This window comes from Poeciliopsis prolifica, unplaced genomic scaffold (assembly GCF_027474105.1).
Source record: "Poeciliopsis prolifica strain line A6 unplaced genomic scaffold, Auburn_PproV2 SCAFFOLD016, whole genome shotgun sequence".
NCBI classification, from domain to species: domain Eukaryota; kingdom Metazoa; phylum Chordata; class Actinopteri; order Cyprinodontiformes; family Poeciliidae; genus Poeciliopsis; species Poeciliopsis prolifica.
Window position 1 is genome coordinate 2,619,338 of NW_026562391.1, and position 17,537 is coordinate 2,636,874.

General features: G+C 42.0%; 1 protein-coding gene across 5 annotated transcripts; it reads left to right on the forward strand.

Annotated features, from left to right (window-relative positions):
• Positions 1–543: 543 nt before the first annotated feature.
• On the forward strand, positions 544–17,494 carry tmod1 (tropomodulin 1). Of its 5 annotated transcripts, none has more exons than XM_055041246.1 (13): positions 544–869; positions 4,944–5,027; positions 5,112–5,212; positions 5,345–5,481; positions 8,370–8,526; positions 8,963–9,079; positions 10,469–10,558; positions 11,342–11,472; positions 12,237–12,344; positions 12,437–12,580; positions 13,832–13,976; positions 14,551–14,691; positions 16,130–17,494. In XM_055041246.1, exons 4-12 carry the CDS (start codon positions 5,359–5,361, stop codon positions 14,652–14,654), a joined length of 1,119 nt encoding a protein of 372 aa, XP_054897221.1. In that variant the 5' UTR covers positions 544–869; positions 4,944–5,027; positions 5,112–5,212; positions 5,345–5,358; the 3' UTR covers positions 14,655–14,691; positions 16,130–17,494. The 5 variants fall into 5 exon arrangements, with proteins under 5 accessions (XP_054897221.1, XP_054897218.1, XP_054897220.1 ...); XM_055041243.1 differs by having other exon boundaries at positions 14,551–14,650; XM_055041245.1 differs by having other exon boundaries at positions 4,944–5,012; positions 14,551–14,650.
• The last annotated feature ends 43 nt before the right edge of the window (positions 17,495–17,537 follow it).

Consider the following 17,537-nt stretch of genomic DNA (forward strand, 5'->3'; position numbering starts at 1 on the left):
AAAAAATATTTTAAATTCAAAACTATCACTGCGTACTGTCTGACTCTTTACAGACACAAATGCTAAATAAAGAGTTAAAATAGTAAATCATGTCGATGGTTTTCGGTGTCTCATCACAAAGTTTTGGAATATCTAGAAAATTGTGTGTGGTAAAGTGAAATATCACATTAGTATTACAGGGCAATCCCTGTAATTTTAATGTTGGTTTATTTTTCATATTTTGGTTTATGGCCCTTTCCAACAGGTTCTCTCTTTTATTAAATTGGTACAGATTATTATCTTTAATCCAACCAATTTTAGCCCAGAACGACCAACTATTGGTAAATATTCACCTGTATCCTCGAACCATTTCCTTTTTTTTTTAATTCAAAGAATATACTTGTGGCCAAAGCGGGTACGAAACGTCCTTTGCCGTTTCACCACTTTCGAGAAAACCGTAAAACAACTGTGTCCGATAATGAACGCAGCGCCTCTTCGTGACATCACTGGAGTGACAGGGCAGCCGCGTGTTGGAGGAGGGAGGAAGAGGAGGAGGAGGAGGATCACCTCCCTAAGTTGACTTTGCCGCTTTAGGGAGATTAGATTCCGCTTCCCGCAAAACCCACCGAGAGCTGAGCGAAGACGGGAGAGGAGCGGGGACGCCTTGACTTCTGCTGAACCCATCCGTCCACCGGGTCATGGCCGGTTCCGTGTAGCGCACCGGGGTTTTCGTTTCGGGCGGATTCCCCCCACCCCTCCACCCTCCGATTCGTGCGCCTGCAGCGGAGCGCAGCTCTCACTGCGGCTCCGAAGGGAAACCATATCTGGTCAAAGTATTTCGTTGCTGTCACCCAGCAGAGCCGGACCGGCTATTAATAGCGCCGGAGGAGGTACGTAAATTAATGCAAAAGTTGCTGTCTGCGAGCAATAAAGCAGTCAAATGGGTGAAGGTGCTTTTTTCTAGCGGACGGTGTTGCTTTTGCGCGGAGAAAGTTTTATTCAACGCGGCGGCGCTTTAAGAGCGTCCTCTTGGAAAAATGCGTGGAAAAACTTCCACTTTATATGGCGGAAGTTTCCACGTTTTTGCTTGTGAAACAGGTTTGCAGAAATTAAATGTATACTTCCACAACAAACTAGTTCATGAGCAGCCATGATTTTTCCTTTGAGTTTGGATGAGCACTTTGTTTCTTGTACATGGAGGAATATTCTTGTCACTCAATGTTTCATATTGGCTTCCCATCAGTAGTCACCAGAGTTATACCTAAACAATGTACATTTCAAAATGCAAACCTGACCCCATGCACACATCCAGTGGACTGAGGTAACCTTGATGAAACATGACATTTTGACCCCTGTGGATTGCGGTCAAGTCCAAGAAAGCTCAGAGTGGGTTTGTTACATTTCACTCATCACACAAGTTATGATGACACACGGTGGTCTCCAAAATCAACAAAATGCTGTCTTCACAAACAAAAACCGACAACTTTGTTTGGCAAGAGTTTGTGACGTGTGCAGCTCTCGGTTCATCTGTCCACACCAACGTGCTCCCACGTATTGTTTTAATACCCACTGTTCATCTGCGAAGTGGACACTTTAATGCAGAAGACCAAGCACTCTTATGCATGTTATGACATGTGGCTAACAGAGGCGGACCAGTTGTCCCTCAGCTGTTTTCTGCTGCACCATTTGAGAAATCCGTACAATTCAACAGCTGAAGTAATGCAGCGTCCTGACGTGACATGTTGCTCCTAAATGTGTTCAGCTGCAATGAATAAATTCCAGTTTTCCTGAGCATTTAATGATCTGCGTGAGACATTTTAGTGATTGATCTCAAGCGCAGACACCTATTGAAAGTCGCATTAGCATTAGGATTTTAATTATATTACAAAATTCAAAATATGGCGCGATAAAATGTCCCAAACAATATCCTTAAGTTTTATGTGGGTTATCTTGAATTCACATATTGTCAAAATTACACATCCTCTAATACATACACCAACATTTGCTTAAACGTAGTTTGGGGAAGTTGCAACGAAACTGCACAGTTTCTGCCCGACTGTCAGATTCTGTCTGAAGGCTTATTTTAACAATAATCATTTATATTTCCCGGCTGAGAGTCGCCGTTTTCAAAAGCAGAATTAGCAAATGGCCTCTTTCCACTGAACAGTACAGCGTGGTTCGATATGCTAAAAAGTGACCCAGACAACTGACTTGTACCGCGCCATACCTGGGACCTGTTCTGTTGTAGGTCAGTAGAACAATGGCACTGTTGTGGTAGATCTTCTGGGGTTACACAACACAGTTCATCGCCCGGGTTAGCGGGAAAACCTCACTGGTTGCGACAAGCATGGGAAATTTGAGCGCGTCGTTGTTTGTCGTCGCACCGATATGACGGCGTGTTGGGCGTTTGGTTTCGACTTCACCTGCAACTGTCTCCAAGGTTCAACCGTCTGAGCCTCTCACTCTCAGACTGAAGGATGTTGCTGTTCTGTTCGACTCAAACACTTCAGTCATAACCCACAGAGTGCCGGTAGCTCGTTTTGCATGACTTTGTACTGAGGGGTCCCTGCAGTAGAAGGAAGCTTCTGCTCTAACGCATTCAAACATCGACACTCTTCTAAAGGCTTCTCGAAGGTTTTGTTGTCAGACCACAGCGCTCGTTGTCCACCAGGACAAAAAGTGTTTGTCAATGAGGCTTTCAGTGTTGAGCATGGTGGTGGTTATATCATGCTGAGGGTTAGTTCAGCTGCCAGTAGTAGTGGTACGTTGCACAAAGTGGGTTGGTGATTAAGATGAGGCGACTGCTTCCGTATATTTAACTTCACCTCAAATAACAGCTACATGAACAGACATACTAATTATGAATAAAAGACAAGTCCTTGCTAAAAAGAACATAAAAAAAACTCTTCTATTTCTGAAAAAACAAGTGGGAAAAATATCCCACCAGAATCATACCAAAAGGCTTGCCGATGGTTACAAAATGTTTGTTTTCTTTGCAACTTGCTAAAGGACGCCGAACAAAAATGTGATGTGGGTTTATGTATTCATTTGAGCTTGAATATGTAATTCCAAAACCAGCATACCCTTCATACGGCTGTATTTAAACATTTCCACCACGCTGCACCAAAGACACAGCTCTAGGAAACGCCAATAAAAGCCACTTCACACAAAGACCACAATGATATAGATTAACACAGCATTCTCCAGTTGAATCTCCTTCACTGTTAGTTGACAGGCAGCATTATGACATTTTCAACTCTCCTCCCATCCAGTTTTCCCGATAATTAAAAGCTTTTAACCCCTCTGATTACTGAAACACGAGTATTTCATACAAGAAGAAAAATACTTCTGCTGTTAACACCGTTTCAGGCGCATCAGTCTCTTGCAGTTTGGGTTTGGAGTTTGCGGGTCCCGTTTTGAAGCAGAGGCTTGTAGGAACTCAGATACAGGAAAGTGGTCTGTTTGATATCACCAGTGTCTTCCAGTAGACTTGCAGACAGTGTTATTTGGACTCCGGCCCAGTTCTTGATCTTATGTTTTGGTAACCTGTCCTCTCGCTGATCTCGGAGAAAGCAGAACAAAATAAAGGTAGGTTTGACCTCGCTTCTCCTGACCATGGAAAAACACCTGCTGGCAGACAGAGGGGAAAAAAGAACAGCTTGCATCTTATCTATACTCGTTTCATGCAAAGATTTTTGTGATTGATAATTCACTGCAGACTCCAAAATTATCATGCAGGAACATATTTGTCAAGTGCATCTGAACACGTATGCCTTGCCGTAGCGTTTGAAGGAACTTTTGAAGGCGGAAACAAACTGTTGGGTCCCCTAAGTCATCTTGGCATGAAACACATTTTCACTTTTAGTGTGTTGTCTCTGGTTCAGCAAAGGAATAATTAGTAAACTCCCATTTATTATAAATCCAGATTAGTTGGGCCAGGACGTTGGAGCTGCATTGGACATTCACCATATTTAAAGCTACAGTTTGTGATTCTTATTAGAAAAAAAAAGAAAGTTTTTTTTACATATTTGTTAAAACAGCCAACATGGCATGACTGTATGTTATAAGACAGCTACTCAGATAATCAAGCTACTCTTCCTCCCTGAGCTATACAGCATCCTACAGAAATGCACCATTTTTGATCAAAAACAACCAATCACAGCACCAATTATGCTAGTGTAGGTGCTGCTCCATGTGCTAATGGCAGAGAAACAACTCACCATTCCAGAAAAGCTGTTTATCCACAGTCATGCTAATCAGCCTTAGCATTCATGACATTGTTAGCTGTCCAGAAGACACTAAAGCAGAGCAGAGAGAGGGACAGCGTGTGAGCAGTGTGTACGCAAGCATGATTGACAGCGCTAAGGCCTTCTTCCAGGTTCTGATTGGTTGTTTCAGACCTGCAGACGGAAGGGCATGGGATTTACTTCACAGATTACCTGCTTTATGACCTCTGAAAAAGTCATTGTTTTAAAAAAAAATATGTAAAAAAAAAAAAAAAATCCATGTTCAGAAAAGTTACACACTGTAACTATAATAGATAACGCCGTTTACTTGAACATGTTGCGACCCTCTAAGCGGAATCGTGTTGCATTTCCAGAGAAGTCAAGTGGGAATGCTCCACACTAGATTCACACAAGAGCAGGAGGAAAGTTGCGGCTTGGTGCCGTTCCCAGGTTGGGCATCGCCAATCGACTGGAGGAAACCGGAATTAGACCCACAACCTTTGAATTGCAAGATGGCCAGGCTTCCCATTGTGTCACAGTTCCCTCAATTCCTTACAGCGTCTGTTCACGGTGTGTTTCAGGAGAGCGCAGCGTCTCATCTTGTGTAGATATTTATCAGCTACTCAGTAAATAACGAGCGACTGCAGATGTGATGACGATTGTCACATCATCGTCATCATGGTGTGATGCGGGACACATTTTTTATGCAGAGAACCTTTATTCCTCTGCTGCTTGCAGCTGCTGCGCCGTCGCTGTGACAGTTTGGACACCCGGCTGCCTTTTGGCCCGAGCCTCCCGTTGACGTGGGTGAGCATCACTGAGGTGAATGTAAATTATCATTGTTCTTTTTTTTGCTGCTGTTTCCAAATTCCTGGTTCTTGATCTGTATTTTTTTCCTCTGTTCAGTCCACAGCCTCCATCCTTCTAGACATTTTCAAACCGAGTCCACATTCTCCCGCTCGACTGTCTCTTTGGACTCGTCTTTCTGCTTCGGGGAGGACGTGGAGGTGAGGATGCAGCTCCAATTTGTTCCACCGGCCCATATAAACGAAACAACGTCGAGATGAGCTCGTGTGTGATTCCCAATCGCTTGGCCTCGAGTGCCTCTTGCGTTTGAAACCGACGGCGTTTGCTTCCAGGCGCGCGGCTCGCCATGTCGCTGCTGAAGAAGGAGATGGACAAGTACCGGGACGTAGACGAGGACGAGCTGCTGAAGAAGCTGTCAGAGGAGGAGCTGCAGCGGTTAGAGGACGAGCTGGAGGAGCTCGACCCTGACGTGAGTTTACCACACTCTGGTCCAAAACAAAGAGTCAGGTTACTTTTCTCCTCTCTGCAAAGTTATGGGGTCACGCTGTCTTAGAGGAGCCGTTAACAAGGCCCACAGCAACCTTTTTTTTTCTTTTTAATTAAAATGCTGTGAGCTAGTTGTTTTGATTTCTACCAGATGAACTTCACACACAGAGCAAAAACATTTTTTTTAAAAAGTACAAACTTTATTCCTGTCCTCTTATTCTTAAGTTCGTGGCTGAAATGTGAAATAAATAAACCATGTGAAAGATGCATATATAGTTTTGCCATGCATCACGGGTAGCTGTGTTGTGTTTGTGCAAACAGCATTTCTGCGAGCAGTAGCATCCCACTGTTACTTATCGTGAGCCCTGGTTGTGAGGGGAGCCATATTAGCTTCCAGATGGATGTCTCGCTGCTTCTGCCGAGACAGGAGCCCCCGCTCCATGCCAAGGGAATGACTGGTGGCGGGGCTCCAGTGGAGGACCGTGCATGTGCGTTAGCGAGACGGATGCCAGTCGCGGTGAGCGACTGCAGGGCCTTCCTTCCGTGACGTAAACGGGACGCCGCGCGCGCCTGGATTTGTTTGTGCCCCGTTTGTGACAACTGTCAGGGAGGGCTGGAGAACGGGGGTGGGGGGGACACCACGTCAGAGATGTGACGTGGAGAGACGCGTCCTGCATCACTTCTGGTAAAACCTCTGAAAAAGTCCCACGTAGGACAAAAAAACCCCTACAGTGCCAGCTGTTTTATCTGAGCATGAGCGCAATAATACTGTCATCAGGAGAACATTGAGTCCTTGTCTTTCTGGTGGACTTCTGGACTTGGCTCGACTCTTTGTGTTTATATCTATTGAAACATGCTGCTTTATTTACTGCCCCATTCGTGTTCTTTGGTTTGTGCTCAAGGCAAAAGCACCTTTTATTTGCCGGCTGACGGGGTTGATTTTGTTGACATAAAAATTGAAGCCATAGGTTTCGTCAACATTCTCGCCTGTGGGGTGGATTCATAAAGCTGCAAAGTCAAAAATTAGCACCAGTGATTTGAGTTGTTTCGCCTGTGAGGAGGGGTTCATCTTTTTTTTAAAGTTGTATTATTAATTAATTTAGAAATGTCACAATTTTTATTTTCTTTTTGTTGTTGTTTTTTTTAAAAATCTTGTTAAGCCTCGATACCGGGAACTGGCCCCTGCCTGTGGCCGGCAGGCTCGGCGAGGGATTCAGCTGTGTAAGATGAGAGAAGCAGATTCTGCTGTTGTTAAAAATAAGTCGGTACTGAAGCTGGTCATCCAGAGCCGAGAGCACCAGAGAAAACTAGGCAGGGACAGTGCGCCTCTCGCCGACTGCAAATTGCTCTTGAAAATCTTTTGCGGCAGGATTGTTGCTCCACGCCGGCTTTTGTTTACAGGAATAACCCTGAGGGGTGGACTGACGAGAGAAAGAGAGAGAGACAGAGAGAGAGAGAGAGAGAGAGAGAGAGAAGGGGGCAGACTGGTGTGCGTAGAGACTTTGGGAGTGCTGAGAACCCTGATAAGATATGGAGCTATAAGTAGTTCCTCAAAGAGATCTGGTTTTCACTCTTGGTCCATTATGAAAAAACCAATCCATTGTAACGGTGTGGGAAACTCCTTGATCCCTCAGCTGGGCAGAAGAAAGATAAGAGGAAGATTGATGAGGGAGTTATATTTACTAGCAGTATCTGTTTTGTGTCCCACTTTTCTGGCAGTTTGAATTTCTTTTGATTTGTGGATGTTCTTTTTTTTTTCTTTCTTTCTTTCTAGCCTTTCTGGTGTGAGTGGTCATTATCATTTATAACTTGCGTGTGAGCGGTTGCCGTAAATCCAACTTGGCCTGACATTTTAAAGCAAAGACGCAGATTAAGAGCCGTATCCACAGAAACATGTGGAGAAGATGGATCCTTGCCTGCCAAATCCAGCTTTCTCCATTACAGCTCAAAGGGATTAAACAGGACATGATTACTTTACTTCATTCAGCCTTCCTGTTACCTGGTGAAAGTGTTGCTCTCTCTGTCTGTCTCTCTCTCTCGTGACATTGCTAGCAAAACTGTAAATTCAGAATTTCTGATAGTTTGCATCTCATTTTGTGTTACAGAACATGGAGAGAAAACTGTTAGCTTGTGTTGCTAATTGCAGTAGAAATACACACCTTTTGCCAACTTGCAATACGCTCAACTCAGGTGCGACGTCTTTAAAAGCTCTGAACTCCGACCACCAAGACGGCATAATGTCTCAGAGGTTTTTCTGATAGAAAAACTGTCACTATGTATGCAGTGCATAACACGAGACAGATAACCTGAGAAAATATCAAGCTGGTCTTCCTTCTGTTTGTGAGGAAAAAACAATCAGAGGTAGGAGGACAGATTTGCACTGACAATCAGTTTTGGGTAAGCGTTGCTAAATGTGCTAATGGCGGAGAAACAACTTACCGTTACAGAAAAACAGTTTTTTTACCGTCATGCTAATTAGCCTGCACATTCACGCCAGAATCCGCTCTGAGGAACTTTAGCAAGAGTCAGGGTGTACACAGGTGTGATTGACAGCGTTACGACCCTCCTCCTGGCTCTGATTGAGCCAGGAGGAGGGTCGTACAACATGTTGTATTTCTGCAGATGTCAATAGGACCAAAGAGACGACAATGAGCTGGATAATTTAACAGACTGTTAAATAGCGACAGCTTTAACAAATATGTAAAAGAAAACAAGAAAAAAAAAGTTGTCTATAAGGGTGAAATACTGCTACTTTTAACACAAGAAAACCGTATTCTTCTCTCAGACGGAAGAGAGAAGACGACGGGTCAGGATTTGCCTGATCCGAGAAAGACAAATTTTAAAACAGTCTAAATTTCCCTTTCTGCCTAGAATGCGTTGCTGCCTGCCGGCCTTCGGCAGAAGGACCAGACCAAGAAAGCACCAACAGGAACGTTTCAGAGAGACAACCTGCTGGCCCACCTGGAGAAGCAGGCCAAGGAGCATCCTGACCGAGAAGACCTGGTGCCGTTTACCGGCGAGAAGAGAGGTAGGAACCAGCGTTTCCTCGATAGAAACCATTAATCATTTTGCATCAGCAAAGCAGATTCCTTTGAATTTTGGATTTTCATCGGAAGGAACAAAACTTCTGGGGATCTCAAAACGCTTTGTTGTTTTTTGGGTGGGGGGCTCAGTGCCTTTTTTGTACCGCTGCTTTTGAAAAACCTATAAGGATATCAAGGTTTGTATTGAAGGTAAATAAAAGTTCATTCTTACCACTTCACAGTTGGAATATTTCATGTCTTCTTTCACAACCAAATTCTGCTTAAGTATCAGTAAAACACTTAACGGAGTGCTCAGCTGCAGCTTTACATCGGTTCAGGTAAACACGCGACCTTCTTTCAGACGGTATGATCCGGTTGTTTGGTTCTGGTGCCACAGAGCAGCGAATTGCTTTGTATGAAACTGTTTCCCACCGACCACAGGAAAGGCGTGGGTGCCAAAACAGAGGGTGGACCCCACCATAGAGAACGTGACCCTGGAGCCGGAGCTGGAGGAAGCCCTGGCCAGCGCCTCGGATGCAGAACTCTGCGACATTGCAGGTAGTTCATCCGGACTTGGATCCCCTCTAATGAAACACATCAGAAATGTCTTCCACATACTTACTTTGTAATGAGTAATGAAGATGTCTTCGGCCTTTCCAGCCCTTGTTTCCCCTCGTACTAACTCTTCATTTCTCCATTTCCTTTAGCATTCCTTCCACCTTCCCTCCTCTTCCCACCCCTTCATTTCTCCATCGGTTTCACCATTTTCTCCTCTCCTGCTTCTGCTGGATCTCTGTCCATTAACTGAGCAGCATCCTGGGTATCTAATCACACCGCACTGTTTTTGTATGGAATATTTGACAATCCCTCTCCTGTTAATGAGGTTTTGTTTTGTTAACAAAAACCCCACGTTCTCGTTCATTCCTCCTTGTGAACCTTGGTGCTACGTTTTCTAGATGTGACGCGTTTGCCGATGCCTGAGCAACAAACAATGTTTGCCATGAAAAATCTCAATTAGTTTCGTACCCCTGCAGTAACATTTCATCTCAATCTGCATTTCATACCGATAGTAAAGCCCAGACCTACTCACACCCCTGCTAGATTCGGGTTTAAGCTAATGTTTTGATTTTTTTGGGAAGATGTTTCTTCTGGTTGGAAGTAATGTTTATGTGGAAGTGGCTAAAGATTAGGGTGATGGCAAAGACGCCTTCCAACCTCAAGGACCTGCAGGTTCACCATCGAGAATAAATCATCAAAATAAACGAGGAAACGCGCACAGAGCTTAGAGCAGCTAAACGGGTTTGATTGTTTTGACATGGCATAAAAAAAATATCTATTTATGATTTAGGACAGCATGAATTATTTGCGTCCAGCATTCCTGAATTGAAACTATTGTTGTGTTTTATTGTATGTAGTTTTGCACTACAGAATGTGGACAGATTTGGATTAATCAGAATTATCAATTCTGATTAGTTAATAAAAAATTAATTGCAATTTACTGCATTACTTACACTAAAAAATGTGACTTAAAATTTCTGACTTTATGCTTTTTGCATAAGTGTAGACATGCATTTCTTTAATTGACTGAAATAAAAACTAAATTTGTCTTAGTGAGTCCGACGTTTCAGTTTTTCTGCAAGTTCTTTTCACGCTAAAAATGATTTGATTTATTATTATAATAATAATAATGATAGTTATTATTATTATTCTATTATTTGTCTGCAATTCACATTTTTGTTTCTTGTCTTCAGACAAACAAAAACCAAAATATGTATAAAAATATGTTTTAAAAGGATGTAAAACTTTTTATATTTGAGTCTGGGAAAGCATGGAAATGTGAATAAGTTTTGGAGTCTGCTCACTCATCATAAATACCACTAAGTGCTTTAGGCCTTTTTATCTATCATTATTGATTGATTGTCATTCTGGTGTCTTCTGCTTCGTCAGCTATCCTGGGCATGCACACCCTGATGAGCAACCAGCAGTACTACGAAGCGCTGGCCAGCAGCACCATAGTCAACAAGCAGGGCCTCAACAGTACGTAAAACACACACACACACACACATCTGCTCACGCTGTACGTATGAACTCACTCAAAGTTTATCGGATTGCGTGGAAACATTTGAAGCAGGACCAGCATTCATCTGACAGAAACACGTTTATGTGGCGCCAGGCACAGAAACGCTGACGAGAGCAGGCTTGGATTAAATGATACAGTCATTCAGTCAGTCAGAACGAGAACGCTAACTTTAAAATAGACAATTATCTTTAGCTCTTTGGAGGTTTTTGAGGGGGGCAAGGGGTTGCTTTTGATTCAGGCTCAAATCCCTCATGTTTTCTCCTGGGAAAAACATGAGGGATCTGTACAAACTATTGTACAGATTTGTACAGTCACTTGGACACGCACACACTTTGAAAGCCGTTGTGTATCTTCTGACGCTTTGTGTTGGTCTTTCTCAGCCGCAAACTGTGTGAGAGCTCAACACTTCCACATTTATTCAGCAGATATCCGAACCGCCAGCTGAAAGTGTTGGTCAAGGTTTTCAAATGAACAGTGATAAATGGGAAGAGAACACCACTGACTTATTGTAGCATGGTAATCCTAATGTGTTTGTCATAAACTTAACTGTATCGAAGAAATAAAGAAAAATTCTCAATGGCGTTTTGAAGTTTAGCTTTGTTGTTTGGATGGGACCCTCTGTCCAAGGCACAAAGAATGACATGAGTAAAGACTGTCTTATTCTGTGTCCAACGAAAACAGTTTTGTTCCCCTCAGATTCATTTCTTTGCAGCAGCAGCTAATCTCGTGTTGCCTCCCAGGTGTGATCCAGTGTACCCAGTACAAACCAGTCCCCGACGAGGAGCCCAACTCCACAGACGTGGAGGAAACCCTGATGAGGATAAAGAGGAACGATCCTGACCTGCTGGAGGTCAACCTCAACAACATAAAGGTGGGAATGAATGTTTCATCGCGCGCAATAACGACAACGGACCGTATGACCGAAAAATCCACTGTGCGAGATCTACAGATAGTTCAGAAACAAAAAAAGAAGAAAAAGACCAAATACATCCTGCACATTGTTCTTCAAATTAGAAAATTTCTCATTTAAAAAAAAAAAAGAAAAGAAAAGCATTGTGTCCTACAATTAAACTATCAAAATGAAATACTAATTAATTTTATATCCATCTGCACAAAAGTAAGACACAAATTATTTTCCAATTAAACTATTGAAATAAACCTTTTGCTGTTTCGTAATGTCTCATCAATGCATTCTTAGAGTTCGGTAATGTAAAATGGTCAAATGAAAACATTATAAACTGTGCAGAAGAAATCATTTCAGTTTTAATGGATATGTGTCATAATTTCAATGTTTTCTTTTTAATTATGTTTCAGCCTTATAAGTGAATCATTGACAGTGTCCACATCTGACAAAACCTGTATTTTGAAAAACTAAAATTCTGCTAGAACGCTGCATTTTCTGTAAGCCTCACTTTCCTCCACACGGTCGGTGTTTTTAAATCGGTTTAACTGCACGGCCGTAACGTGCAGTCAAAGCGTAAATCCAGTTTTAATGTCGGAAAAGTATTTTAAATTGAAACCGGTGGATAGGCATGGCTTCAAATCTATTTACGTTCGAAGCTTTTGAGGTTTTTAAGTCGTCTTGCTCAGAGATGCAACGTGTTGCTCTGTCACCGTGTTCTCCTTGTCACCCAGAACATCCCCATCCCAACACTGAAGGCTTACGCCGAAGCGCTGATGAAGAACACGGTGGTGGAAAGGTTCAGCATTGTTGGAACAAGGAGCAACGACCCGGTAGCATTTGTAAGCCATCCGGGGATTTCACCTGAATGGACACAAACTAACCTCCCTTCACGGCAAACGGTTAACTAAACTCCTGCACCGTTTCTCCGCAGGCACTGGCAGAGATGCTGAAGGTGAACTCGACTCTGAAGAGTCTGAATGTCGAGTCAAACTTCATCACCGGGGCTGGAATCCTGTCCCTGATTGAATCGCTGCAGAATAACACCACACTACTGGAGATTAAAATCGACAATCAGGTACCAGCCGACTCCAACACGCCGCTCGCTGCGGGCGGATTCACTTCACACAAGCCATTTGTACCACTTCAGCCTAATGCCTTTTAGATTACACAGTGATGTCACGCTGCAGTTATGCATCAGTGACTCACTCGTTTTTCATAACACGCCTCGGCATTTGTTCTTTTTCCATATTTATCGCTTAGAAAGCAGGAGACGAAGAGAAACGCTTTTTCTGCCATCTCTGCGTTTGTAGTTTAGTTTTGTTTTCGTTTTTTTTTCCAAAGTGCGGTCCTCAGAAAATTGGAGGGAAGATGGAAAAAAAAAAATCTAAAAATTAAAAATAAAAATTGGTTAACACTATCGGAAGGCGTGTGCCTAGGTTTGACATGACACTGTCATAAATGACGTAGCATGGCTGTCATGAACATGGAGGAGTCTTGACTGTTGTTATGAAGTGTCACTCGGTAAATAATGAAACTTTAATGCAAAGTGGCTTTAAAAGTTGCACTGAAATGAAATTAAAAGTGCCAGTTTTGCATTGAAGTGTTATTATTTACCAAATAAAACAACCTCGGCACTTTTAATGCACTTTTAATGCAGCTTTTAGCACAACTCCGCATTAAAGTCATTATTTACTGAATGACACTTCAGGACTACAGTCACAGACATTCATAAAGACTCCTTCATGTTCATGCAGTCTTATGAACACCCCTTCAAATAAAGTGTTACCAAAAATGGATTTTTTAAAAATGTTTAATTACATTTTTTTTTAATCAAATTTGTTTTTCAATAAATATTATAGGATATAAGTTGTTCAGATGTATAAAATAATGTTTAGAAATGTTACTTGCCATGCTTTTCTTTCTGATAAATTGAGCAAAGCCAGTTAAATTGATCAAACTATATTGTTCCTCAAGCTAGCATAGTTAGCAAAGCCAGCAAGTGTGAAATGGACAAGTGTCTGACCAGCTGTAAAAAATTCACACCAAACACGTTACGCGCGTCAAAAACGCGTCTGACGCTTCAAGTTTGTGCAATTTTGGTGCGCTCAAAGTGTGCCAAAACTAATAAATAGAGAATAAAAGTTTAAAAAAAATAAAATAAAACTTATAAAAGTTGATGATTACACAATTTGAAGCATTGCATTTGTAAAGGGAATCCCCCAATCAGAAGCCAAAGCTTCCTTGGGATGCCAGTGGTTTCTTAACCCCTCTTCTTCTCCTTCTCTTCTTCTTCTTCTGCTCTCTTTGCGTTGCTCCCTCCTTCCAGAGCCAGCCGCTGGGAAACAAAGTGGAGATGGAGATAGCCAGCATTCTGGAGAAAAACACCACCTTGTTAAAGTTCGGCTACCACTTCACTCAACAGGGCCCGCGCCTGCGAGGCTCCAACGCCATGATGAACAACAACGACTTGGGTGGGTTTGACACAAACATCCACACCTGCGTGCGTAGGATCTGTCAATGCATTATGCAAACCTGGGCGTTTCGGGGAAAGTAAACGTTGTGATGCTAATGCTGGTCTTACAACTCGAGCTGCTTATGTAACCCCATACAATCTGTCAGCGGTACGTTGCCTTTGGCAGCGAAGGCTGATGTGTGTGTCAGAGCCGCTGACACCTTATCTCCACTCTGTCTGCTGGAGTTCGACTTCAGAGCCCAATAGGAGAGCTGCAGTGATATCATCAGCTGGTAACTCACTTGGGACGGCCAGTGAAAACAGAGCCTTCCCAAGTCGTGACATAAGAACTAAGAAAAGACAGAAGAGAACAAAATGTAACGAGGAAAGGAAGTGTTTTCTGCCCTCTTGCATGTACAAGTCATTTAATGGATTACTTTAGATAAAAACTTGGATTTAAACTTCATGATGTCGGTTAGCAAACACCCTTTTGAGGTTTGTAATGTGAATCTCTAAGTGGAGTTAAGTGTTTCCATCTGCCACAATTAACGTTGTTTTTCCTCCGCCACCTCGTCGCCGTCGTCGTCTTAAAGCCCGGGTCGTCAGGTCAGAATCGGACGGCTCCTTCACCTTCACTCTGTCCGTTCCCGAGCTGGAGAGAGCCTTTGGAAAAAAGTTCAAGTGCAAGACTAAGTAAAGCCGGAAAAACACGCACATGAGACGCAGCCGCCACGGTGTGCAGTCACTCAGGTTTCCCTTTCTTCTGCCGGCAACTCCTCTCCCTTTCCTGTTTTTTACGCTGCCGGCTCCTCTGCCGCCTTCTGAGCTTTTCTGCTTCGCCCTCCCGCAGTGCCTCCCATTGATTCTTTTCTTTTTAATGATGCTGTTGTTTCCGGCTCTTCGAGAGAACAATTCCACTTACCGATGCAGCTTCTGGATGTCTCGTCTTCTTGAGCTTTATTGCTGATCTGCAGGACCCCTTCACTTTTTTTTACTTTTCTATGGAAATTTTGCTTTTCAAAGAAACCTAAAGACATCTCTTCTGTTCTGTTGTGGGTTTTTCCACCTTTCTGTTTCCTTAATGTGCTCGATTCACTCTGTTCATTTACATTCCTGGTGCGCTCAGTAGCCTAAAACCGGATCACCCTTTGGATAGTGGTTCTTCTTCTTCTCTGATGTCTTTTGGCGGCTGGCAAACAACAAAATTGACCTTTGGATAGCTATTTCTGGATGTTGGTCATCTGTTTTTGTAATAAAAATCACATAAATGAGTCATTGGTCTTGTGTTTAGCTTCAAGGACATAAACTCTTACCCACTCATCTGTCTGTAATCCAGGATTGAGTCGTAGTCGACCCAGTCTGCCACGCTACTCAGATCATTGTGAACTGCAATCTGATCAAATGCCTTCCATCTATGGCAATCACTAACTTCTCCGTTACTGAGTTGACCGTACTTGGAACCAAACTCCCAGAAATTACATTTTAATAATAATAATATAATCCAATTTTTATACCCAATACAAATGTTGCAAAAGTAATTTTGTTGTACTGTCTTTGTGCACAACGACAACAAAAGAAGTTCTGATTCATTAGCGCCGCATCGGACATTCATTCGCTCATAAATGACCCCGAGGATCATCATGGCACCAGTTGTTCAAAGGGTGTTCAACTTCCAGATCCTTTAAACTTCAAAATAAAAGTTTTTGTTTGTGTTGTTTTCTTTATGTTTTCTGGTCAGTATCTCACATTTCTCTTCTTTTTTTTTTTTGTTTTCCAACATTTCTATCCCTCTGTTTCTTTGTTTTCCCACTGCCCAATTTCAGAGTTTTGGAAAATGTATTTTAAATGCTCTCTGTTTTCCAGCTGTTTCTTTCCTGCAAATGACCAGATAAAGTTAGAAATTTCCCTGCCTTAACATAAGACCTATCTTGAAGCTTTTTCGCTTTATTCTTCCATGTGTTTCGCAGTAGGCATGGTCTATTCAGATCGAGGTGCATCCATAACTCTACATTTTCTCATTCATTTGAGACTTCTTGTATTTTTTCTTCAAAACAAAATATCTGTCTTCTTCCCTCCTTTCCATACAGATTTGTGAAATTCACATCTGATCAAAGTATTATTAGTTGTGTGCTCGTCTTGTCTTTGTAACTGAGTTGTTCTTTCCGTCTGCAGTCAGAAAGAGAAGGCTTGAGGGAGGACCCATCTTCCCGAAGTGTCGGACAAATGTCTAAAAAAAAAAACCAAACAAACAAACAGTGGCTACCTTCATCCTCCTCCAATCGTCCATGACCTCCATCATCAACCATCTTTACCGTTTGGTAAACCTTGTGGAAAATAATTATTTTTGTGCATCTGGATTGGCTAAGATCTTAAAGGCAGCAGCTCTTTGTGCTCACCAACCAGGAGATGCACGCTTTGTGTCAGCAATGAGAGTCTAGTTTTGAAAATAAATGGTCCTTTTTTTTCCTGTTTGTGATGTCAATTCAGTGAGTTCTGCTTCGTCAAGGGGACGTGTTGCCCTTACTTTTACTTCCCTTCTTGTCAACGTAATAGTATATTCTTTAAAGACAACGATGAAGCTCAGACTCAAAAGACAATAAAGATATATATAAGAATTGTTCTAAAGATCTGAGGCGGTGCATTATTTTTCAGTCAGAGGCTCCGTTCTGCACATACTTCGACGGTTTTAAAGCTTTCTATTGTGAGACGTGTCACTTTATATGTATCATATTTATTTGAGAAAAACCTGGTAAAAGATTTAAAGCTTTAAAGACAGCTTGTCATTTTTTAACGAAAAGAATTGCTTTCTTAAATTTGTCTGGAAGGCGACGCAACTTTCTGTCCTTTATGAAATAAAAAGAAAAAGCTTCAGAAGACAAAAATGCATATCTGAATGGATTCAGGTTACTCTTTTTGTTTGGTGAATAACTTTTTTGTTTTTAGTACTTCCTGTTGCAAAAGATATTTACTGTATTTATATGCATCTATAACTGGTTAGCTGTAATTTTCAGGATGCCCCAAAGAAAATACCATTTTAGTTTTAACCATCAAAAAATATAGTTCCCTCTATTTCAATTTTTAAAAGTACAGCCAACTCTAAATCACTGGGAATGTCTCCTTGTGACATCAATTGAAAGCTGGGGGGGTTTATCGGCCCAACTAATAATTTGTAAAGCTCTGGTAAAACCCACAGATGTATGAAATCATAAATGACAAGCTGTGTTCATAAGGCATGTTTTATATTCGAACAGTTTTACCCAACACAGATCCTAAGGGTAGATAATCCATGTATTCTCAAATTCACATCAGTGCTTTGTTACCAGCTTGTCTGATTCAACAAATGTTAAAAATGGATGTAAACATTTGTAACCGAGTGCTGAAGCACTCGACTTTGAACACTTTACTACTCTGTTCCTGTGTCTTTTTTTTTCTTTTCTGGTTTAGCGCTTGACTGTTTTTTTTTCGTTTTTTTTTTATGTAGGACGCACAGTTGTTAGTTGAAAGTGTTTGTATGAGTTTAATAAAGTTTGAGATTTAGTTTTGTTGCATGTTCATCATTTAATTTAGAATAGTCTTTGTG

What these genes read in the sequence shown, in the direction of transcription:
- tmod1 (XM_055041243.1), top strand. Translation starts at nt 5,359, where the DNA reads ATGTCGCTGCTGAAGAAGGAGATGGACAAGTACCGGGACGTAGACGAG. An exon ending in GTTTACCGGCGAGAAGAGAG is followed by an intron (nt 8,527 to 8,962) that starts GTAGGAACCAGC and finishes CACCGACCACAG; the next exon opens with GAAAGGCGTGGGTGCCAAAA. An exon ending in GCAACGACCCGGTAGCATTT is followed by an intron (nt 12,345 to 12,436) that starts GTAAGCCATCCG and finishes GTTTCTCCGCAG; the next exon opens with GCACTGGCAGAGATGCTGAA.